This window comes from Musa acuminata, chromosome BXJ1-9 (assembly GCF_036884655.1).
Source record: "Musa acuminata AAA Group cultivar baxijiao chromosome BXJ1-9, Cavendish_Baxijiao_AAA, whole genome shotgun sequence".
NCBI classification, from domain to species: Eukaryota; Viridiplantae; Streptophyta; class Magnoliopsida; order Zingiberales; family Musaceae; genus Musa; species Musa acuminata.
Window position 1 is genome coordinate 9,184,819 of NC_088335.1, and position 22,267 is coordinate 9,207,085.

Consider the following 22,267-nt stretch of genomic DNA (forward strand, 5'->3'; position numbering starts at 1 on the left):
ATTTTCTGCCTTAATGTTTCAAGACAAACAGATTTCTAGCACAAGGAATTGAAACTTGTCAAGAGTTTCTAAATGCAGAATCAAAACACAAAACCACTGTGTTGCTTCTGATCGTTTGCTTAATAAGAGCGATAATCTTAAATTTCAAAGAGTAAAAAGATCAACTGATAAACAACCACACTCATGCCCCTTATTATTAATTGGCAATCACTTTATCAAATTCATTCTATTTTTTTTGCAGAAACAAAAAAAGCATTGCTTGTAAAAAGATTGGAAGCAAGATTTAACAGAGGGCAGATGGTAGAAAGGGCACATAACAATGTCAAATAGTCCTTGATCATCAACACAAGATAGACAACATGAGAAGATATAATACAGGCAAATATATGGTGCTTTCTAAGATCATAAATATAAAAAGTACAGATTTCCCTCCTCAAAATTATCTTTCCTTCCAGCCAGGATACCCCTCATGATGATGCTGTGTCACGGTCATTGGCAGTATTAGGAGGCTGATGCTCAGCTACAGGTGCAGAGGCTCCGTTCTGGGGAGAAACAAAAAGTAGTGATGAGAATCACTACTTCGTATGAGAAACACACGATGCATCTTGCGGTGCATTGTGATGGCATTTGAAGAGACATACAGAAACAGCTAAAGTCTATTTTGACTTTTTTTAATTTCTGAAAGGAAAGCGCCTTAGCAGAAAATGACCTACCACTTCATTTCCTTCTGAAGGGCCATTGTGTGTAAGCAAAGATGGATTTTTTGACAGGTCCCTCAATGTACCCTGCAGGACCCGTGAAGCCATAGAAGATAATTAAAATAAACAAGTTAATAGATGACAAGTGACAATTCTTTGGAGTTCCATATAGATGCTCCAGTATGTTATGCTCCAGAAAACTCAAGGATTGTGTTCTAGCCTTCAAATTAACATGGATATCGGTATTTACATGAAAAAACATCAATCCAAAATGCACAACACACCATAGTATATAATTCATCTCTCACCATGTCATTCTCACGACAGCAGAGCCAAGGCTTACGAATGTGTTGTTTCGTTCAATGCACTAGCATGGTGTGGAACTAACTGGCAGGCATTAGCTGTACAGGTACAGTATGCCACAGTCGAGCACTCACAGCGCGTTCAACAGCGTAACATGAGCCTTAAGTGCCATGCCAGCAATTTCATGGCATGACATGTTAACACTTGAATGCTGGGAAAAAATATGCAACGTGGAAAATATCTTACATGCAAAGATAGCAAGTAAATCTACAAGGAAACTCAAAAATAAAAGTTCCTAGACAAGAATCCAACTGTATAAAAGTCAACATATAAGTACTAAAAAACATATGAAAAATTACAACGTTCTGTAGCAAATTGATCTACATAAGGAATAATACCTTGTTTGCCCACATAAGTCCACAAGCATTACATAGAGTCCTTGGTCCTTCAGGTCCGCGGCGCATCATTGGAGTAGATTTCGAGCTGATGCCACAGTGATGGCAACTGAAAGTTTTCAAGGAAATGACATTATTGAAAGCCTAAGCATCAAAATAGTGTTATGTCTATGTTAGAACCTAAGACAAGAATTCATTGTTCAGGATCATTGCAAAAGGTATCCCAACATTCTGATATATGTTAAATAACAAATCTTTTCTTTTACAAATTATCTTCCAACATGCTGATGGATACATGAATATATTACGGAGCCTATAAATAGACGGCTAAACTCAAGAGTTGCAACTTGTCCTACCAAAAGATTTTTACTTATGAATTTCTAAACAGCCACCAAAAAACAAAAAGTTAGAGAAACATACACAGCTGCTGATGGTGGTCGACCTTCGATTGAACCCCACCGCTGGATTCCCTCACAATTAGTAACAGACGAAGTTGCATCCTCAGGCTTTGATTTTGATGATGTGAACTGACCTCTATTCCGTTGCATCCTGTAAACGTGTAGATCAATAGTCATGAATAAGGCATATGTTCCAAAGTACATGTAGCAAATACAATAGTCAAAAATCCAAAATCATGAAGTTAATGTTAAAAAAAACACAAAAGTTGTGTAGTATCTATAATGCACCGGGAACCACCATTCACAGCATACAACATCTAAGAAATGATATGAACTGCACCATACTTCCACCTCTTATTCCAAGAACTTTGCAGCCACGAACCAAACACCAAACTTTGATGGTAAGACAGCACACGTTGCATCCTTATAGTTGTCATTTATTGGCAAGAACCTTTTAGATTTCCACATTACTAAAAGTCCGACAAGAGCTACTGATAATCTATAGAACTTTTGTTGCCGAAATCCTCATCTATAATCTCAAATACAACTCAGAGAGTACACCACCTGTTAAAGTATTGAGAAAACTAATGCAAAATGATTGCAGAAAAATTTGACAGGAAATTTATCTCTTACCTGAGAGCAACTTCTTTCCGAACAGCATACCGTATCTTCTTGTCAAAATTCCGCTCTTTCCGCTTCTCTCGAAACCTCATAAGTGAAGCAACTCTGTGAGGGAAATTCAAGCGCTGTAAAGCACCAAAAGATGAAACTGCAAAGTTAAGCACCTCCCAAATCCTTCCACCATCCCATTAAAGATCCTGTAGCCTAACAAGTACCTTATTCAGTGGATTGGAAGCTGACACAATCGAAGCTGGGTTAGTTGCAATTTCACGCCCTCCCAATAACAAAAGCACGGCTTGAACCTATAGGAAAAGCAAGTCTATTACCATCCAAAGAGAAGAGCACCAGACGCTGTTATTTCACGAGTAAACAGAAATAGCACGCAAAATATAACCTTTTCAGGAGAGACGGAATCGAACACGTAGACCTCTCCTTGGAACGACAGGGTGAGCTGATTGCTGGTGACCGGAGGCACGACCACCGCGTGTGGATCCCCCAAACCTCCATGATCGGGTAGCGCGTCGCCCTCCATCCCCTCCCCTTCGACAGCACCGTCGAAATCTTCATCCACACCGTCGCCACGGCCATTATTGTCCCTGTCGTTCCCGTACGTCTGCATCGCCCTGGCGTCGGCCTCCGCGATCATATGGCCCTCGGCGACGCCTGGCTGCCGGACGAAGCCAGCCGTCCTCAATTCGGCCGTCTGGCCGGGTTTCCCACTCATTCCTCTTTCCTCTCGCTGTAAGCCGCGATCAAAAACAAGAACACCGCGAAAAGTTACATCATCTACATGATCTTTGGGATTGGTCGGTTCCACCGGGAGCAGTAACATGGAAAACGAACAGGCTCAGATCGGACTCCATCAAAGGCCATGCATGACTAGCCGAATGGAAGAACACCTGATTTCTCGTTCAATCTGAGAGAGGGGAGGGGACAAAAACCCTAAGGATTTGGGGCACGGAGATGAGAACCAAGCGAGGATTACCTGATACGGGACGTACGAAAGGGTCCTCGACGGATTTCAATCAAATCAGGACCGTAGAATATGAAACATACGGTCGTCGAAGATTACTTGCGGTCCGATATCCACCTAAAATGGGCTTAATGGGCCAACACCTCCGGCCCAACGTTTGCATACTATTCACGTTATATATGCATTTGATCGATTTCAGCAAGTTAAAGCAAGTTTATAAAAATTTTATTAAATAGAAAAATAATGATTCGATGCTAATCATTTAGCTTTATTAAAAACAATTTTATTTAAATCAAGAAAATTAATTAATAATAATAAAATAAAATAAAAGGATAAAAATAACACTATATAACCTGCAACCAAAGACACGATAAGCTACAAGTAATTAAGCAGTACAGTCAAAATGAAATATGATGCTAAGAATAATTATCGTATATTTTTTTAAACAGGCCCGAAATAAAACCAACGCGACACGCTCCACACGTGCAATGGGATGCCATCTGCACATGGTCAGATCACGTTACGTCCTCAGGCGCGCCCCGCACGTGCACTGCCACCTCGACGCGACGCCACTCCGGCGCGAACGAGCGAGACGCACGTGCTGCAGGTTACGGACGCGACCTTCGCCTTCGCGCCCACCCCCGCCCCCCGCGGCCTTCGACCTTCGAGGTGGCGGCCCCTTCCATCTCCTCCTCCGGCCCCGCCTTGGAGTCGGCGGTGGAGACGCAGGACTCCAGCGGCGACGACGCGGAGGAGGACAGCTCGGGTGCGTCGGGGCCGCAGGAGCGGCAGATCGAACGGACCGAGGGGGACGAGGCGCCAGAGATGACCCGGTCGTCGTCCAGGGACTGGCAACAGGCGCAAACGATCCGGCGGAGGTGGCGAGCGACGAGGAAGTTGGCGCCGTGGACGCTGGCGTCGCATGCCCAGCACAGGGACGCCGCGTCCGCCTCGCAGTGGACGGCGGCGCCGCCGCCGCAGAGTTCGCATGCGGCTCCCGGCTTCGCCTCTACGGCCGTAGAAGCCATCGATCCCGTAAAGGCCGGCAGCATGGCTGTGACGTGAGAGAAGAGAAGGAAGAAGTCGCACAGCAGATGGAAGAGGACGAGATTCGTGCCATATTATACTGAGAGAGAGAGAGAGAGAGAGAGCGCGCAAACGGGGGCGAAGATTACGGAAGGAATCCGGACAGTTTGAAACGGAACGGTAACGGAAGAAGACGACGTTTATGTAGTTAAAAGTAACTACTGCCATGAAAAGGAACAGTCCAAAGTCTAATAATGAGAAAAGATCGAACCCAAATAGTTAGGTCACTAATATTACTTATAACCTTATGATGCTTTGTGATTGCTGTAATATTCGAATGTGATGATGATGACCATTATTTTAATTGTGATGCACAGTTGGTCATCATTTGCTTGGTGGGGTTTTGTATATGCAATTAGCAAAAGTGCATATTACATTGTTTTTATTGATTACCAAGTGCCATGTTTCTTATCTCTAACTTCTGCATGAGTTAAATGAGAGTAAGCATAGAATCAGGTTTTTCAAGCTTGGATGATACTATTCTTCATCTATTTCCAATATATGATGAGCATAGATTCTTACCAAAGCAACAAAGAACAAGCAATGACAATAGAGGCTCTCAAAGTCAAAAAGTAAACAAAGAATAGAAGAAAGATGCAGGATGGAACAAGACACACACACAGATGCTTCAAGCTGTGTAACTCAGTTTTCAGAGATGCAATGAAGAAAAGAGTCACAGAGATGAACACAGAGCAGACACTAGATGGATACTGCAAGGAAGATTCCATGCACAAGTTACCTGCAAATTGGCATCACTTTATGTCATGAATAATAGACTTACTTGCATCAAAATCTTGAAAGACCACCCTTCACATATGATACTTCAATATATTTGGAGCTTATCCACAGGAATGATATGTCATTGCAGAAGAATGGACAATTCAGATGCCAATCTCCTTACAGAGCATGATAACTCCATGTTTAGAATCAGAAACTGTATCTTGCTCAGTGAAACAATAGAATGAACAAAGCTGTGTTACTGCAGCCCATCCTAAGCATGTTGTCATTCCTCATCCACCAAACTTTATGAACTGAACACCTGCATCACTTGTAATTAGCTGTACCAAGCATTTTAATCTGCCACTTGCTTAATATCTTCATCAAGATCTTTGAATATACAGATGTGACTGCTGTCCACAATTACCAGTTTGAAATAAGAATTAAATAGTTGGTGAGCTTAGGACATTTGGCATATCATTTAAACTACTACCAATCAGTGAAATTTACACATCAGGCCGAACCCAGCATATACCTCGCGACAATTTAGCCAATTAGGTTGAGCTAGCAAAGGAAAGTCAAAAGATTTAGTGAAAATTTTAAATAAATCTTCATTATATGCCCACAATTGCCTCTTTCTCTAATACATCAAAAGTTCCAGTCTTGTTGTACTAATTAGGCCATCCTTAGAAAAGCTACCAGGACTCATATACAAATAGAGAACGAAAGGAAAGAGAAAACTGTACACCCAAATTATGGAGCACAATTCCGCCTCAAACCCATCCAATAAACAAATCTTGGATCCGGCATGCTCCTGATTCCCATCGGCGAAATTTCTGCATCTGTTAAACTGGTACGACATCAAGCTTCGAAGTGTCTTTGCACCCTAACACAATCCAATCAAGCAATCCTGTTGGCCAATTACTGCATCTCTTAAACAGGTACGACATCAAGCTTTGAAGTGTCTTCACACCTTAACACAATCCCATTAAGACTCACTGGGAGAAAGCAATTGGTCCATTGGCAACCTGTTGAAACTGGCTCAGATGGAGGAATGATCATAATTACATTCTCATTCCTTCGGACAACTCCCATCACACTTACAGTACTGCCTTCCTTGATATACCTACAAGTAAAGAGATGGCACAGTTTCTGAGTTGAATGGTTCCTAGCTCTGAAGTACTCTTTGCCCATAATAAACAACCATCAGTACGATGATAGTTATGTTACCTTCTTACAGGTAACATTTTTTTTGCTTAGCTATTAGGAAATCTGTGATTACGAAAATATACTAGGATCCCTAGCAAAAATCACAATCAGTGATACTTCAACTTCTGTTAACATGATTAAATTTAAAGATAAAGCTACCAACTAATATAGCCATGAAGAAAAGTTACCCTTCTTTCACACGCATAATACGATCGTCGCTTGAAAGGTTCCTCTGAGCCAACCACCCAAGGAATTCAGGAGATAGGTCTTTCTTGCTTGGGTTGACATTGAACACAATGGACTCATCAACATATGAGGTCACCTTTGCACCATAACCAGTCTTTACCAATGCTCTTAACCCAGATTGAAAATCTGAAATGTAGAAGTCAACCACATGCCTCTGCCAAAAGTTAAACATCAATTTTGAGAGAGTCCCAAGAATCAAGGCATCTGTCTGTCTCCATGAGAGCAGTATTATGGTTTTGTAGCAATATCTCAGCAGTTAAACAGATTTTTAGTTCAATAAAAGATTTTTACTTCAATAAATGTTTAAGGCTAATGGAGCATGTATTGACAGTAATGACACCTATATAAAAATTTCACTTACTAGATAAACCTTTCTATCAGAATAAATGCAAAGTAGATTGAAGAGTATGATAGTACTTTGTCGCTTACCTCCATTGATCTAAGACCCCATGTAAAACGGCGATGCTGTGGATTTGCAGGCTTAGATTTCCAACCCCTGTATTCATATAGACTTGTAGATGTGTACACACATCTGGGTATCTTCTCAAAAGATGATTCAAGGGGAACATTTCCACAGGTAACGATCTGCAAATTATGTGGAGAATAAGTCACACAAAGTATAAAGATCAACATCTGGTATCAACCAACAAAAATCAAAATGGAAAAATAAAATAAATTGCGCTAGTAACAATCATATATCCAGACACAAATAAAGGAGCCACATCTTTCGGTAGTAGATTATCAATCAAGAACATATGTAAATAAAATACGTATGGTAAAGGTAGATAAGTTAATGACTAAGGTGCCACACCCATAAGGCAGCTTCTCCAGATATTATTGCATACTGGTATTTTATTGGCTGGTCCATCCTGTAACAGTGGACATTCTATTCTATAGAGAGATATCATAAAAGAGAGCAAGAATATCTTTTAATTGGAGTCTGGAAACTAAAAACCATTAATAAGTATCAGGAACATAAAGCTTGAAGCCCATATTGCCACAAGTCATGTATAAAGTATTGTTGAACAAGCATGACAACCAACCTTTTTTGTAACCGATGCTACTTGTTATCTTCAATATAACAGTAAGTTTAACTTTTTTCTTACATATAGTAGACAGTGGTTTAGAGTTTAGATAATATAGTCTAAAAGAGGACTCTGCCAAATAGCACATTGGGTAAAAGAGGGTATCATCAATGCAGTCTAAATCAAATCATTGTTAGTGAATGGCTAGCCTGTGCAAAATTTTCATTTTGACCTTTCCTACGCTTAAGCATACCCGCATTTCCATCTGTTATTTGTGAAACCAAACAAATTGGAAAGCTAAAACTTTCCACGAAAATGTCATTAGCTTAATCTACAAGAATTTTAAAAGCTTAGGCGGAGGAAAGTTTTTAACGCACAAAGTAAAATATTGATCCAATTCATCTAAGTTTATATTTTGAAACGAAAATCTAATTTATTTAAGCCTGATAGCTACATAATTTGGTCTTTAACCAAAAGGGTAACATGATTTGGTCTTTCAACAAAGATACCTACCCCAGACACCTTAACATATTGACCATCTTTTGCAGTTCTTAGCTCAGCATCAGGATAGTGTGCAATGAGCCGTATCATAGCTCTTCTTCCCCAGCAAGCATTCCAAATGAAAAGTGCAACTACAACACCAAAAAGAGTACAAAAATAATCAGAAGAATGACATTATGAACAGATCCAAGAATAAATCCAACAGCAACAAATCTTAACACAAACAGAAAAATCACAGCCCACAATAATGGTTTGGAGATGTTACTCTTAGAAGAAGATTTGTCTTCCCGAATGATAGTAGTGACAGCCTGTTTGTGTACAGTCGAAGGGATATGTATCTTAGCTGAACCAGCGAAATCCAATGGGCCAGGCACTTTTCGGGGGGTTCCAGATGAATTTAGAGGACCCGAAGAAACAGGACCAGATGTTATAAGTCCTGTCGCACGGAGAGGAAGAGGACCAGAACTTTGGCCTGCCATCAAGTTAGCCCCTCCAGATTGCTGACCAGATGACTTCTTCATAGAATCATTTTGTTTGTTAAGAGGTCCTGAATTGGATTTTAGTCTATTTGAGCTTCCAGTCCCTGTAACTCCTGTCGATGAAACTGGACCAGATGAATGGTTTGACCGATTGCCTGAGTTGGGAACTATAGGTCCTGAAAAAGAAGCAGCACGTCCAAACGTTTCGGTCTTTGCAGGAGTGCTTGTTATAGGACCAGACTTTCTTGACCTAGATTTATCCGTTGGTATGTCAAACATCTTCCCCAGTTCTCCAGATTTCTTAACATCTCCACCAGTGTATGGCATGGCTACAGAGCTCATAGATGGAGGCTTCTTCTTTGGTTGCTCAGGGCGGCCTGACACGTACAGACCATTGCTGAGTTGATGTGATGGGAATCTAGATCCCATGGAGCTTTGCTTGTAGGTTCGTTAAATCTTGCTAGATCAGATGAAACCTAAACTGCTGTTGGTCTTTATTTGGAAATACTTGAGAGCAACTCCAGTTACAGGCATAATAACAGGAACACTTTTATATCCAACAAGCCCATAATGGTGGAGTTAGGTGCAACCATATGGACACTCCTCATAATGCTCCAATGTAATTCTGTTGAACAGCATCGGATGATAATAAGCCAAAAAGAAAAATAAGCAAAATTTTCTCATGAATTCTTGTTGTTGTGGATGGAATCTGCCTTCAAGTAGACAGATCTTAAAGAGAGAACTAAAATGCAGTGCAGACTTTACAAGAAAGTAGTTGTCAAACAAATTTTCTTTCACTAAACCAATTAGCAAAACAGCCTGGAACAGAATCCAGATAACCATTTAAAGTTCCCAGTTGATATATTTATCTGCATAACAAATCATTGAAACCAATGATGTTATTCTTATTGCAGAAGGCAAACTTACCTCCCCCAGGAGAAGATTAGCCAAATGAATCTTCAAAGTAGGTACACAAATTTCTAAGGATCTCTTGAATTTAACATGTTGAACCAAGAATAATAAAATAAACTTGTAAATACCAAGCCTTCAAGCAGTATCCAGCATAATTTTCACTATTGGTTGCAGATGCATCTAATAATCAGTAATCGACAGGCATAATGATATTATAAAAGCCAGTTCAATCAATGGAAAAACCCCTATCAGCCTTGTTTCCAGCTTATATGGGTAATAACAAGAAGCTCAAAACCTATAAAATTGTATAATGAAATATCATATCTATGTTCAACATATACATCAGTCCACGAGATGGTGGTAAATAAGCATGAGTGGGTGTCTTATAGCATTACTATGCTTGTTCTAATTTGTCATCCAGTTGCCTGTTCATTCACTAAGAGACTCAAATTGGATCTCAAATGGCAAGACAACCCACACACACATTCTATTAGCCACTGTCCAGGTTTACCATAAAGCCAAGCATTTTCATCAGCATATATCCAGAAAAAAAGGATTTCCAGATCAAGCAAGAGACATCCAACCACATTCGACCATCAAATAACACCAAAATAACTGATCACGACTCGGAAAAAACTGGTTCATTTGAATCGTAAGTAATTACTATCCCAAACACAAAGGTTACCGACTCTCCAAGAAGACAAAGATCTCACTTTTCTCAACATTTGGATCCCAATCCAAAAAGGCAAGAAATAACCACATCCCAGTTCCCCTTCCCAACGAGGCCAGCGCTAGGCATCTTAAAGGCACACGAAGATACCAAAAAATACAAACCAAACCGAAGAAAGGAAGGATTTTTCGCGTACCTCAGGGATCCAAAGGACAGAGTTCGTGGATTATGAGCCGCCGCCGACCAAAACCGAGCCCAAAGGTGTCCTCTAGCCGCTATTGATCACCCCAATCAACAGTGTACCCGAGAGAATGAGAGAGAGAGAGAGAGAGAGAGAGAGGTAAGAACGAGATCTTGCCTGTCACTGCTGCATCTCACCAACCACAATAAAAGAGAAGAGAGAGAGAGAGAGAGAGAGAGAGAGAAAGAGAAGGTGGTGAGACACACATCACACCTCCCTCAGGCCCATTTTGTAATGCCCTCCTTGCTCTAAAGTGACTGAAGCATCCCCAAGGTTGCCATGATACTACAAATCCACCATGCGAGCAAGCTTGCAGTCATTCGCCTCTGATGTGGTCGACTGATCCACCCATCTGCTACATTTCGAAGAGATGGTGCTCTGCGAATCACTCGTTGATTGCTCTGGTTGTGCTGTCTCATTCATATTGGTTAGCTGATGATGTGAAGGATCAACCAATCCTTTGCCTACATTTTGCCTCTCAGAATCTTTCACATTGTTTATAATAAATAGTCTCTTTTAATTGTTAAGAATATGAATATTATATATTTCTATCTCATTTAAAACAAATTAAAATTAAAATTACCAAGTGAGACTTTAAACTTACCATCTAACCAATATTTTACATATAAAATTGGTTACATCAGACTTCAAATCATTCGTTAACCAATAATGTTAAATTTTTAATATAATATTGAAAAATTTTAAAATTATATTTATAAGTTGAGATTGGACTAATCTACAAAGCCTTAATCTTTTAAATAAGAATTAATATTTTAACAATAATAGTTTATTATATCTGGTAAGGATATTTAGTTCCACATTGAGGTTCATGGTATTCGAATGAGTAAAATCATACAAATATATTGGACAATTCTTCGTGAGCCTTCGAGATCAATGATCAAATATTTGACTTATCAATACCTAAATAATACTTATTATTTTTTGTTTCTATATATTTTAGAGATATCATATGTAATTATATGAATATATGTTAGTATGCATCCCAAATGTTTTTATGTCTAAATAAATGATTAAAGAGTGATTGAATAATTAACTCGAAATTGAGCTGCCATTTCATATGTCAAAAAATATTAATGGCACAATCATTGTATTTATATTTACATCACGTTAGTCAAGATGATAAGGATGACTTTTGAGGAAGGGTCCAAAGAGGGAATCACATGTTATTAGCATCATTAGACTGGGAGAGATAGACATTGACTTTTCTTAGAAAGATTTGAGGGCAATTTTTGGGTGCATAAAACCTCTCGCAATCTGCCGACAGGAATCAAAGCCAATTAGCATTCCACACAAGGTGGTGTAATTTGCCATTTATTACTAGGGTTCTTGGAGAGCTTTTTTGTCATTTTGATGGCCCTAATCAAATAATTAAAAATTATTTAGATTTTTTATTCAAGAGATATTCTAATGGTTAAGATGCTGTGAATGTAATTAAGAAGTCAGAGATTTAAGTATTTAAAAAAATAAAAATATTAGATGAATTTTAATATTTACCTGACCATGATTAGGTTTGAACCAAAATCGAATCGGGCTGAATCGAAATTAAATTGGCATGGCTCGATAGTTCACTCGATAGTTGACGTTTACAAAATCAAAATCATTGATTTTAAAAATATATATTTAAAAATGAATTTATTAATTTATCTATTTTTAAAATTTTAATTAAAAAAATAAATTTTTTGATGAATCGAACCTAAGCGATAATTCTAGTTCCGATTCCAAAATTAGTCGATGTCATTTTGGTTCTAGTTTTTGATTTTGAAGAATCAAACTTGATAGTTCCGAAACCGTAATCAAGCCTATTGAAATAAATCATTTAGCATAAACTGATAGTTTCATTGTAGAATTAATTATTAGGAGAAAAGTTAAATCGTTGTCACAATAGTGCTTTGATTGATTAAGCTCTATAGATATAGTTCTTGAAAGGGTTGTTCATGAGCAGGTTTGATAAATTAATGAGAGACAAATCAAAGAAGGCACTTGTGCTAATAATTTATTAGATTGGAGAACCCTGTGCTAATAATCTATGAACTAAGTTAGAATAAATAATTCATTTAGGTGAGATATGATTAGGCATCTTTGTTCACATCATTATACTAAAGAATGTTGATTGAGTCCAATCTACAACAACAAATTTGCATACAGTTTGCACTTGCTGGCACAGCCAATTAGTAGAAGGATTTTGGCTGATGTAATCTGGTCTAATTAGTAGGTTAATACTTGGTTGGGTGCTTATATGCTGCCTTGTTATTGATGCATTGTTTAGTCATGTTGGTAGCTGCATCAACCCAACTTCTCATATGGCAATCAATTATAATTATGTTACCTTTGTTTATTTGTATCCTCATCTCCTAAGCCAAACAAAACTAAAAGAAAAAAAAAAAGAATCTAATTTATAAAGACTTATTATGCAAATTGGTATATGTCTTAATTTGGTTTTTGGAGAAGTTGTAGTTTGATGTTTCTATGGGTCCTTCAAGAACTTAAGCCATGCAAAATCACCTAATATCATATAAAAGCTCTAATGATTGTTTTTTGCAAGTATAGGATGAAAAGCTTGTGGGTATGACACAATGAAAGATTGAGGTAAATGGAGTATGTAATGATCAGAACACTAGATGAAAGACTGTAAAAGATGCAATAAGTAGATCAAAGAAAAATGATACTTGAATATGTATTGCCTCATTGTTGAACAAAAAGAAAGATGAAAGGGCATATTATATCTGATGTATGTCCTTTTACTTTGTAAGCTGAGATCATGATAATGAGTTGGATGCCAACTAGAGGGTGACATGGTTCTTTCAACAGCAGTTGGTGAGCTGATGATTGATGCAAGGACAGCCATTTTAATCATCAGCAATCCATTTCTTTGAGCTATCAGCTGCATTGAATTCCCCATGATCCATCAATCTCATTTTTATATTTACTCATCCAGTACTAAGAATAAAAATTGTTGTGGAGAGCTGAAATAAGTTAGATGAACTGATGATAATCCTACTCAATCACCTCCTTTTTCTCTTTATTTTTGTGAAAGCTGTTGTTTTGCTGAGCTTGATGATAATGCCTCACCAGTTGTTGCTATAGACAATGAAAGAAAAAAATACATATACAGTCATTAGAATTCAGAGATTTGTCTTCGGAAAAGGGATGGAAGAACTGGTTTCCAGAGTCAAAAGTGCAGATAAATCTAGACATGAACTGATTCCTTCTATCCTGCAGCTACTTCGTTTCTGTAGCCATTTGGATCAACCAACGACTGGAATGCATGAAGAATTCTTGTTGGTAAGAAAAGTTTAGAGGTATAAAATAGTTTATCTGATCATTTTCTAAATTATAATGAATTTGCTGAGGGTATTGCCACCGGTTTATTTATTGGGAATTCCTTTATCGATTGTTGAATCCAGAAGATGACTATGCTGAAATGATACTGAGAGCAAAGCCCCCAAGAAAGGCTGTGGAAGAGTGCAGGCAAGATTTGGACACCTGTGGCAGCTCAATTGTGGTCTCCTTCCTGTTGGGCTGCGGGGCATGGAGTTGTCACCATTTCTCTCTCCACAGAAGTTTCCTAAGCCTCACTGATATAATTAGAATACCCCTCTTTTCCTTGTGCTCATTGCTTCACTCACGACAGTGCAGCTTTGTTTTGTTATGGGAATACAAAAGGATGCTGAAATGCTTACCAAATTCTATGAAGTAGATATTGGTCTGAGAACTATATGTATTTTCTTCTCTAGAATTAATGTTTTTTTTAACCAATTACTTATATTTTGTATGCAGATATGCAAATCAACGTTATTACGATGTGTTAAGAAAAAATATTGTTAACGTCGTCAACACAATATGATTTTGATCTGCATGTGAAAAGTCATTTGAAGCAGAAGAAATATCTTATAAAACTTTCAAAAATAATTTATAATCAATTCGAACTATCATTTGGATTTTTAAAAATATTCATATGAATATTACACAGAAGAATCAGTTTATAACTGATCTGAACTAGCCTAAGAGGATATTCCTCTTATATAGTATTACTATCCTATAGAATATTCGTCTTATATAGTATTGACCTGATGAATGATGACCTAATCAAGACAGGGAACAGAGATCTTGTCCACTCTATTCGACGTGGCCAGTCCGGACTCGGGGGGGCCACCGAGAATATCCTGTCCGCTGTCTCTGATCGCTCGCCGCATTCGTTTGGAGCTGGGTTAAAATGGATATTGGACGGTTGTGATTCGACGGACAGCGCGGCATTTGAATCCAACGGTGGTAATCTTACGGAGAGGAAAAATCCATCGACCGTCGCTCCCAAGTATTTAAACCCGCACAAAAGTATAGCTTTCGGTTGGTCATTCTGAGGATTGTTGTGGCTTCTCCGCCTCTTCGACTTCCTCCTCCTCCTCCTCGTCCTCCCCCCTGAGGAAACCCGGAAGGAGCGTCCGCGCTCGAGATTGTGGTGGATACCTCCTCGACATTTCGTTGATAGTATTCCTCTGTGTTCTTGGTCACCATCTTCTTCTTTCGGATAGATTAGTATCTGCTACTTATTTATAATTCTTCTGTCCTTAAATTTATCTTATACCCGTGCCGTATCAGTTGATCTTGAACTCGTGATGCTGTTGGTCGTTGCTTGGGAGGGTTTCCTGCCCATTTTGTGGACGTTCTTGGTTGTATTTTTCCTTGTTCCGTGTGCAAATATGCTAGTTCTGGGTTCTCAGGGGCGTTGCGAATTTGGAATGATCTCGGTTAGGGTTTCCGGTGTTGTGGTGCTCTTTGCTTCCAAGAAAATGGCTTAGATTCGTGCATCTTGTTAAATAATTTGTACCCAGGAGATCTGTTTGCCTGGTTATCTTCCAGATCTTGTTGTAAAAGAATTTGTATTAGGGCCTTATTTGAGCGTTACTTAGGTTAGGAATAAGTAGTGAGAAAATTTAGGCAGAATTTTTCCTTGGATGCACTTTTCTCTTTTTTGTGTAAATATGCTACTTCTAGGTTTAGGGGTGTTACCAATTCAGAGCGCTTTTGGTTAGAGTTTCCATTATTAGGGTTTTATTTTCCATTAAAATGATGGTCTAGATAAGTGTCCTCGTTAGATTATATGGATTGAGAATTTATGTAGGGGTTAATTTCCCTGAGTGCTCACATCATATATCATAGTCCTAGATGTATACTCAAGAGATCTTTTTATCTGATCCTTTTCCAGTTCTTGATGTAGGAAAATTTGTTTTAGGATCTTGTTGTCTTGTTTAGGTTAAGATTGACCCATGACAAAATCTAGGCCGTTTTATTCTTTTAGTGTTTTTGGGATGTATCTTCATTCTTATCTTAGTTGATATGTCATAAATTCACACTTCATGTAGGAAATATAGCACAAGGAAGGTGATTCAGCCACTAATGAAGACATTCCAAACTCATAAGAGCCAGAGTTTTGAAAATATATATAGACACCAAGTTCTTTTGTGACCTGAACTTTGATGACTTAATATATTATTCTGAAAATATGACTAAATTAGGGTTTGTTATTGTTCAGATCTACTCAAAGTGGGATGCCAATGTTAAGCTACAAAATAATGCTGAAAATTGACTGGAAGTTTTCAAGGGAAGTAAGAAAGGAAATAAAATATTAACCAAAAATCCTAATTTAGCTTCTGTTTTCAGTTAACAATTATAGTGATCTTAATTGTTTAGCATAAATGTTTGACAATCTAAAGTCCTTTACAAGGTTGATAACATGATAATTTGATTCATACACACACACACACACACACACACACACACACAATGTTCGTTGTGCCGACCTGTACTACGTGGTACGTACTAGTCCGACAGGGGATTGGCACGCGAACTGCCCTATACCGGACGGTCAATAATAGGCGACCCCGTGTCGCATGAGATGAGGTTTGTAACGGTTAGAACGGTCAAAATCTGACCATTACTGACCTGTATCGATTGGTAACTGTCAGATTTTGACTTATTCCAATTGATGGCTGGAATTTGTTTAATTAAAACGGTCTATTTGATTATTTGAACCAGATCTAAGGGTTTTTAAACTCTTTCTACCCCCTCATTCTCTCTCCTTTCACTCTCTCTAACTCATCTACTCTCTCAATCTTTTTAAACGGTATGGAACATACCATAAATCTACTCCTTAAAGTTCGAAAAAGATGTGTTACTATTCTTTCCTAATTTAGATTATTTTTGCTAAAATTATACTAAAATTATATTTATTTCGAACTTTTTTTTTTCAGAAATTTTTGGAGATATTTTTGATCATTTTTCTGTGCCGTTAGTATGCCTCATCGTATCAACACATGGGACATTGGTACAGAGCAGCTACTATACAATACTGCCAGTCCATCGGTACATTGGTATGGATCGGTAAAACGAACCTTGTATATGTGTGTGTGTTGATGATTATTGGTGGTTGGTTTATTGCTATCAAGTTACACTGACATCTTGCTTAAATTATCTAGAAACATCCAAAATCTCTATGGTGCTATAAATTTGTCCTTCTGCTGATCAAATGTTTCAGAATACTTCTTGCTTCTGGACTGTGCTTGGGGTTACCATTGTATTGCATATGACAAAAAAAAAAAAAATGCAGCATAAAAAGTCTAATGCACCCAGTATGTAGTTATCATGAGAATAGGTGAAATGTTGATCCAGAGTTCTCGTCACAATCTCGTTAAAACATTGTCATTGCTTTTACTTTACAAGAGAAGCAACAAACATGGACTTGTATCTTTGGTCACATTTTACTGAATCTGGGAAGAAATTTCTGACATGTGAAGTATGCCTTTCAGCAAGCCCAGAACCTGTACAGATATTGTAGACACAGAAAGCAAATTAATTGGTTCCAGCATCCTAGAATTGTCTATCTGCTCCAATATATTAATTATTAAGTAGTGATATGTGCATGAGTTTTGTGCATAAGATGGACGGGTATGTATACAAATGAAGGAAGCTGCAGAAGAATGGTGTCACACTTCTGTCAAAAGAAAATGTAACAAGTACTGAAGAAGGTGTTTTTTGCCATTCTAGTACAAGCTGCAAGAACTTATCCTTGTCATTGCAGAAAGATGATCCTCACAGAAATAATATGAACTTCACAGGTTTTGATAGAGATGTTGGCAATGAAAATATATCCTGTGAAATTCATAATATGCAGGGTCACAGGACTCCCTCCATCCTACAGATGGATGTTACTGCAGAAGTATTACCCAATCCAGATTGTATTCCCAATAATATAGCTATTGGAGAAAACAAAGAACATGCTGAATCTTCTGTCAGATATTTTAAAAAATATGAATCAGATTACAACTCTGGCATAAATGACAGACTTTCAACATCAAAATCTAATAATAATGACAGTTCATATACCATAAAGAATGAAGTGGACACTGGCGAAAAGCTTTCATTGGATAATGTCATTGCAGACCATTGGGTTTCCATTCAGTAAAAGAGTTGTGTGTTTCTTTTCTTAAAAGTCATTGTCTACTTTGGGGAGCATGTGCCAGTGGTTCATGTGCTTCTCTTGAGGTTCTAGATGACCACAATACCAAGTCTTATCAGTGATGCAAGATATGTGATCGGTTGGGTAAATCATCAAAGATGCTAATTTGTGACATCTGTGAAGAAGGATTTCATGCGTCTTGTTGCAGACCTAAAAAAAAGAAAATTACCAGTATATGAGTGGTATTGTCAACCTTGTTCTACAAAGAAACCAAAGCCCCTTATTGATCAGAAATCTGGAAGATCATGTAATTCAGTGGATGGTTTGCCTGGGAAGAAGATAATAGCATCATGGGGAGTTTTGGATTCTATAGGATATATGTTACAAGAAAATCAGCCATATGCAACTGGGGTCCGAATTGGTAAAGATTTTCAGGCAGAAGTTCAGAGTGGTCTGGTCTAATATATGGGTACGTTCTTCTAATGCCTTTTTTTATTATGGAAAGTTGCCTTTGTTTGAGTGACTTCAGAGTGTCTAATAATTCTTGTGGTAATTAGTGGACTACTAGGATCTTTATTATGATCTGGTTTTGTTTGATTCTTAAAATCAAGAATTATTTGTGCTTACCATATACCATGCTTTACTCACCAACCATGTTGTGCCCTCTGTGCTCATATATAAAAGTGGGCTGATTTATGGGCACATGCCTAGTAGAGCATGACACAAATAGATGGAATGTATAGTAATCCACACTGGTATACATATTTTACATGAGAACTGGCGTGATTATCTGTGCTTAGACAGAACTTTGAAAATTTCTCAGTCTAATTTCTTAGAATCATGTCATGGTTGTGTTGCAGTCTATCATTTGAAATTTATGAATGAGTAGATGGCGAATCATAAAGAGGGTTATTTATGTTGGTGAAAAATAGAGTTTGTAACATAAATAGTCCCACAAATATTTTATCCCTCATGAAACAGCTTTCTACAAGCACATCAATCAATGTTAGTAACTATATTGGTATAGTATACTCTTCAATGGTATTAGCAAAGATAAATACTGGTCTATACCGACCGGTAGTTATAGAGTCAAGCATGAAGCATGAACAGAGATACGGAGTGCCTCATGTAACTGTATGGAGCCTATAGGCACAGTGTCTACTAGAAATTTTGATTGATGTGCTGTAACCTTTCTTTCTCATTTGCTTTTTATCAACATATTTGTTTCTATTGTCTCTGTTAGGACATTCGAGATGGTTAATGCATTGTTGCATAATTAATAGGTCTCATGTTCGAGTCTACGTGTGAGCATCTTGTATGCTGGTAATGAAAATTTCTTCTAATTTTAGAAAAAAAAACATATTTGTTTCTATTGTGTTCTTCATGTGTGCAGTGTTTGGCCACAGAGCTGACCTCCTGAGTAGCTGTTTGTACAATGAACAGATGAGGATTCCTCCCAGCAGCTCCAGCTTCAGAGATTTCCTTCAGGTCTGTTGAGTTTGCCCATCAACTGTAAGTATTATGATTAGGCTATCGAGGTTAAAGTGACCTGCAGTAGACTAGTGTTGAGAGAATATGATCGTGATATATTAAGCAAGCATAGTAACAAGGACTAGGGTGTGCCATTTGTTCTTGTGCTTTCTGGCAGATAAAATTTCACTTCATTCAGAAAGTAGATAAACACTGTGATCATAGGGGCATTGTTCAATAGGTTCACATGCTGACCCTGCATTCCTGGACCTGTGCCTTTCTACGAGCAATACATGCAAGCATTGTCTCAGTTTTACTAGTAGAAAACTAGGGAATGTGGGAGTCATAGAGAGCATGGAGAAAAAATTGTCCAATATAGAAGTAGGTCCATGCTTATCAAATGGAAGGAGAAAATGAAGAACCTTTTTTCTTCAAATAATTATAGCATCTAAGTAGCTGTTTGCCAATGAGCAACATTATATTATTACGATTGCAGCTTATTAATTTATAATATTCACTTAGCTGAGCTTAGTCACTGATATCTATCCTTTATAATGAAGGTTTGCATAATGATGATGAATCGAGTTTGGGCCGAACAAAAAGAGAACTTGGTCTAGATTTGTGTTTGTTGTTTTCTCAGTTTCATTAGTCCTTATAAGTGATATGCCAGATTCATCTTGTAGGACCTGCAGATCTTACTCTGTAACAATTTGATAGGACACATCAAAGGCACTTCAAAATTTGGGGCTTTAAGATGAGAATGATTATGTTGTAAAAATTATGAAGGATTAATGTCTGACAATGCTTTTATTGAAACAGAAGTGTCATTCATGAAGGCGCTACAAAAAGTGTTTGTTAGACCAATATGAATGGATTGTAAGGGTGTTAAGTAGGAAGGAACTCCCCCATGGTTCCTTCTCAAGAATGTCATTTCAACTTGCTTAAATCTTCTGTTGGGTGACGGATATGTCATATTTTCAGAGAGGGTAGTAGAAGTGCGCATTGATTAACCTCATATGCCAAGACTTTTAAATTTGGCCGGATCTGGAAAATAAATTGGCATCCTAATTTGTCTTTTTTTTTTTTTGGTTCTCTGCAGAGAGCGAGGTATAGGATGTAATAGGCTTTTCGACTAAGATATATATGTCAATGCATTTGCCTTCCATTTGTGGCATTGATACAAATTTATCTGATATAGTTTATCTGATACAAATCGAATACATGAGTCTTCCCTTGCATCTGTAAGCATACAAATCAAACTTGGTATCTGCAAGCATACTGGTTAGTTTATTTGACGGAGAAAGTGAGTACAATATACGAGTCTTCCCTTGTATGAGCTCCTACTTGGTGTCTTGGCACATTAGATCTCAATGGAGGGAGACAAATGGCATGCAGAATGAAAGGATAACAAGTGCATGTGATATTGAAGTGTTTTTTTAGTAGAACTGCAAACCCTAGTGACATAAGAAGAACAGCTTGTTTCTTCTTTTTAAAATAGATTTACCCTAGATTTGGACATCAACATAAGAAAGATTTTTCCCATAAGTCTCTGCTGCAATGCCCGATATAAACATTTCTTCATGTTGTCCTGTTCAGGTACATGACCGAGTTCAAGATTCCTGCGCTGATGGATGACTAGCAACTCTTTGCAATCATCTTTTTGAGTATGTCGAGCACAGTGGCCTCTACACTAGTGATGGTGCAATAATGCCACGAGCAAACACGTGAAGTGCTCGCAGAATGGGATAAAGGAGACAAACCTCCGTGGGTCCGCTCCGTCACATGCGCTGCAAAGAAAGCCACGCTCCCCTGTGCTTCGTACATATCATCACCCCCATTCATTGACTCACTCCACCACCACTTGCTTGGCCAAAACCTGCTCACCGCCACCATCGCCAACCCTACGTCCCACAGGAACAAGTCCTGGTTGAATTACTTCACATTAAATTTCTACCCGTTGCCTGGCTCAGAGCTTCATGTGACATGATTCTCCCGGGTATGGCTTCTTGTTTACTTTCCTATTTAAGCCAGGATGCTCCGAGTTAAAAATATTATTATATGTCGGGAAAAAGAATGCCATTTTGCATAACAACAAAAGATAATTTTAGTATAACTGAAAGCTTTTTCTTTTTCTTTTTCTTTTTCCCTTGAGGGAGATCAAGACATGAGACTTTGAGGGAAAAAAAAATAGTAATACTTACCCAGTTTATAATATCCATAAGAAATATATAATATCTTGGGTTTTTATTTGGATAATTACCCAGTTTATTTGTTTTGAATGGCAGTACTATAAATGCATCCACCAAACCACAGACTGAGTGTCGTCCGTTGTAATTTTGAACTCTCCATCATCATCGCTCCATCACCTGCAAATAACTGCTAGCAACCGACAGGGGCGTACAGACAACTCGAAAAAAGAGAGTAGTTTTCATACCGATTGTACGTTAGCGCTGCTTGTTTACCGCATTTTAATTGTTGAAAATAGTGGAGCCCAAAATTGGTTAACCCAAGAAGCGAATCACAAAGCAGGTGAGGTTTGGGGGACCCGGAGTCAAGTCGGAACGAAATTTATGATCAGGGTGGCAAGCATCTTGGCCTTGCTTCCGCAAACTTTTCCTTGTCCGTTCCCCCAATCAGACACTCCCACCTCGCTTATTGTACATGGGACCCGTTGTCCACGGCACTCGCTCACTCGAGCGTACGCTCCGCCACGCGTCATGAAATGTCACACGGCATTTATACTGCCCTTTTCCTTCAGGCTTTGTCTTGTTGTGTAATATACTAATGTCTCTCTCGCACCCACAGTGGCAAAACGGTGAATAACAGTTCCCGAGACCCTCCCCCCGCCC

General features: G+C 38.4%; 2 protein-coding genes and 1 pseudogene across 2 annotated transcripts; all 3 read right to left on the bottom strand.

Moving 5' to 3' along the window:
• Positions 1-298: 298 nt before the first annotated feature.
• Positions 299-3,402, bottom strand: LOC135593066 (GATA transcription factor 17-like). Its single transcript, XM_065082872.1, has 7 exons — positions 2,810-3,402; positions 2,631-2,717; positions 2,428-2,540; positions 1,817-1,945; positions 1,400-1,505; positions 714-785; positions 299-542 (listed from the first exon to the last, which is right to left on the bottom strand). The coding sequence occupies exons 1-7, from the start codon at positions 3,245-3,247 to the stop codon at positions 468-470; spliced, it is 1,020 nt and encodes a 339-aa protein (XP_064938944.1). The 5' UTR covers positions 3,248-3,402; the 3' UTR covers positions 299-467.
• A 594-nt stretch (positions 3,403-3,996) lies between these two features.
• On the bottom strand, positions 3,997-4,416 carry LOC135594522 (B-box domain protein 30-like). The gene has a single exon (XM_065084892.1). It carries the CDS (start codon positions 4,414-4,416, stop codon positions 3,997-3,999), a length of 420 nt encoding a protein of 139 aa, XP_064940964.1.
• A 1,561-nt stretch (positions 4,417-5,977) lies between these two features.
• LOC135593067 (uncharacterized membrane protein At1g16860-like) lies at positions 5,978-9,228 on the bottom strand (annotated as a pseudogene).
• Between the last annotated feature and the right edge of the window lie 13,039 nt (positions 9,229-22,267).

What these genes read in the sequence shown, in the direction of transcription:
- LOC135593066 (XM_065082872.1), bottom strand. Translation starts at nt 3,247, where the DNA reads ATGTTACTGCTCCCGGTGGAACCGACCAATCCCAAAGATCATGTAGAT. An exon ending in ATTCCGTCTCTCCTGAAAAG is followed by an intron (nt 2,718 to 2,809) that starts GTTATATTTTGC and finishes CTTTTCCTATAG; the next exon opens with GTTCAAGCCGTGCTTTTGTT. An exon ending in CTTCAGAAGGAAATGAAGTG is followed by an intron (nt 543 to 713) that starts GTAGGTCATTTT and finishes GTTTCTCCCCAG; the next exon opens with AACGGAGCCTCTGCACCTGT.
- LOC135594522 (XM_065084892.1), bottom strand. Translation starts at nt 4,416, where the DNA reads ATGGCTTCTACGGCCGTAGAGGCGAAGCCGGGAGCCGCATGCGAACTC.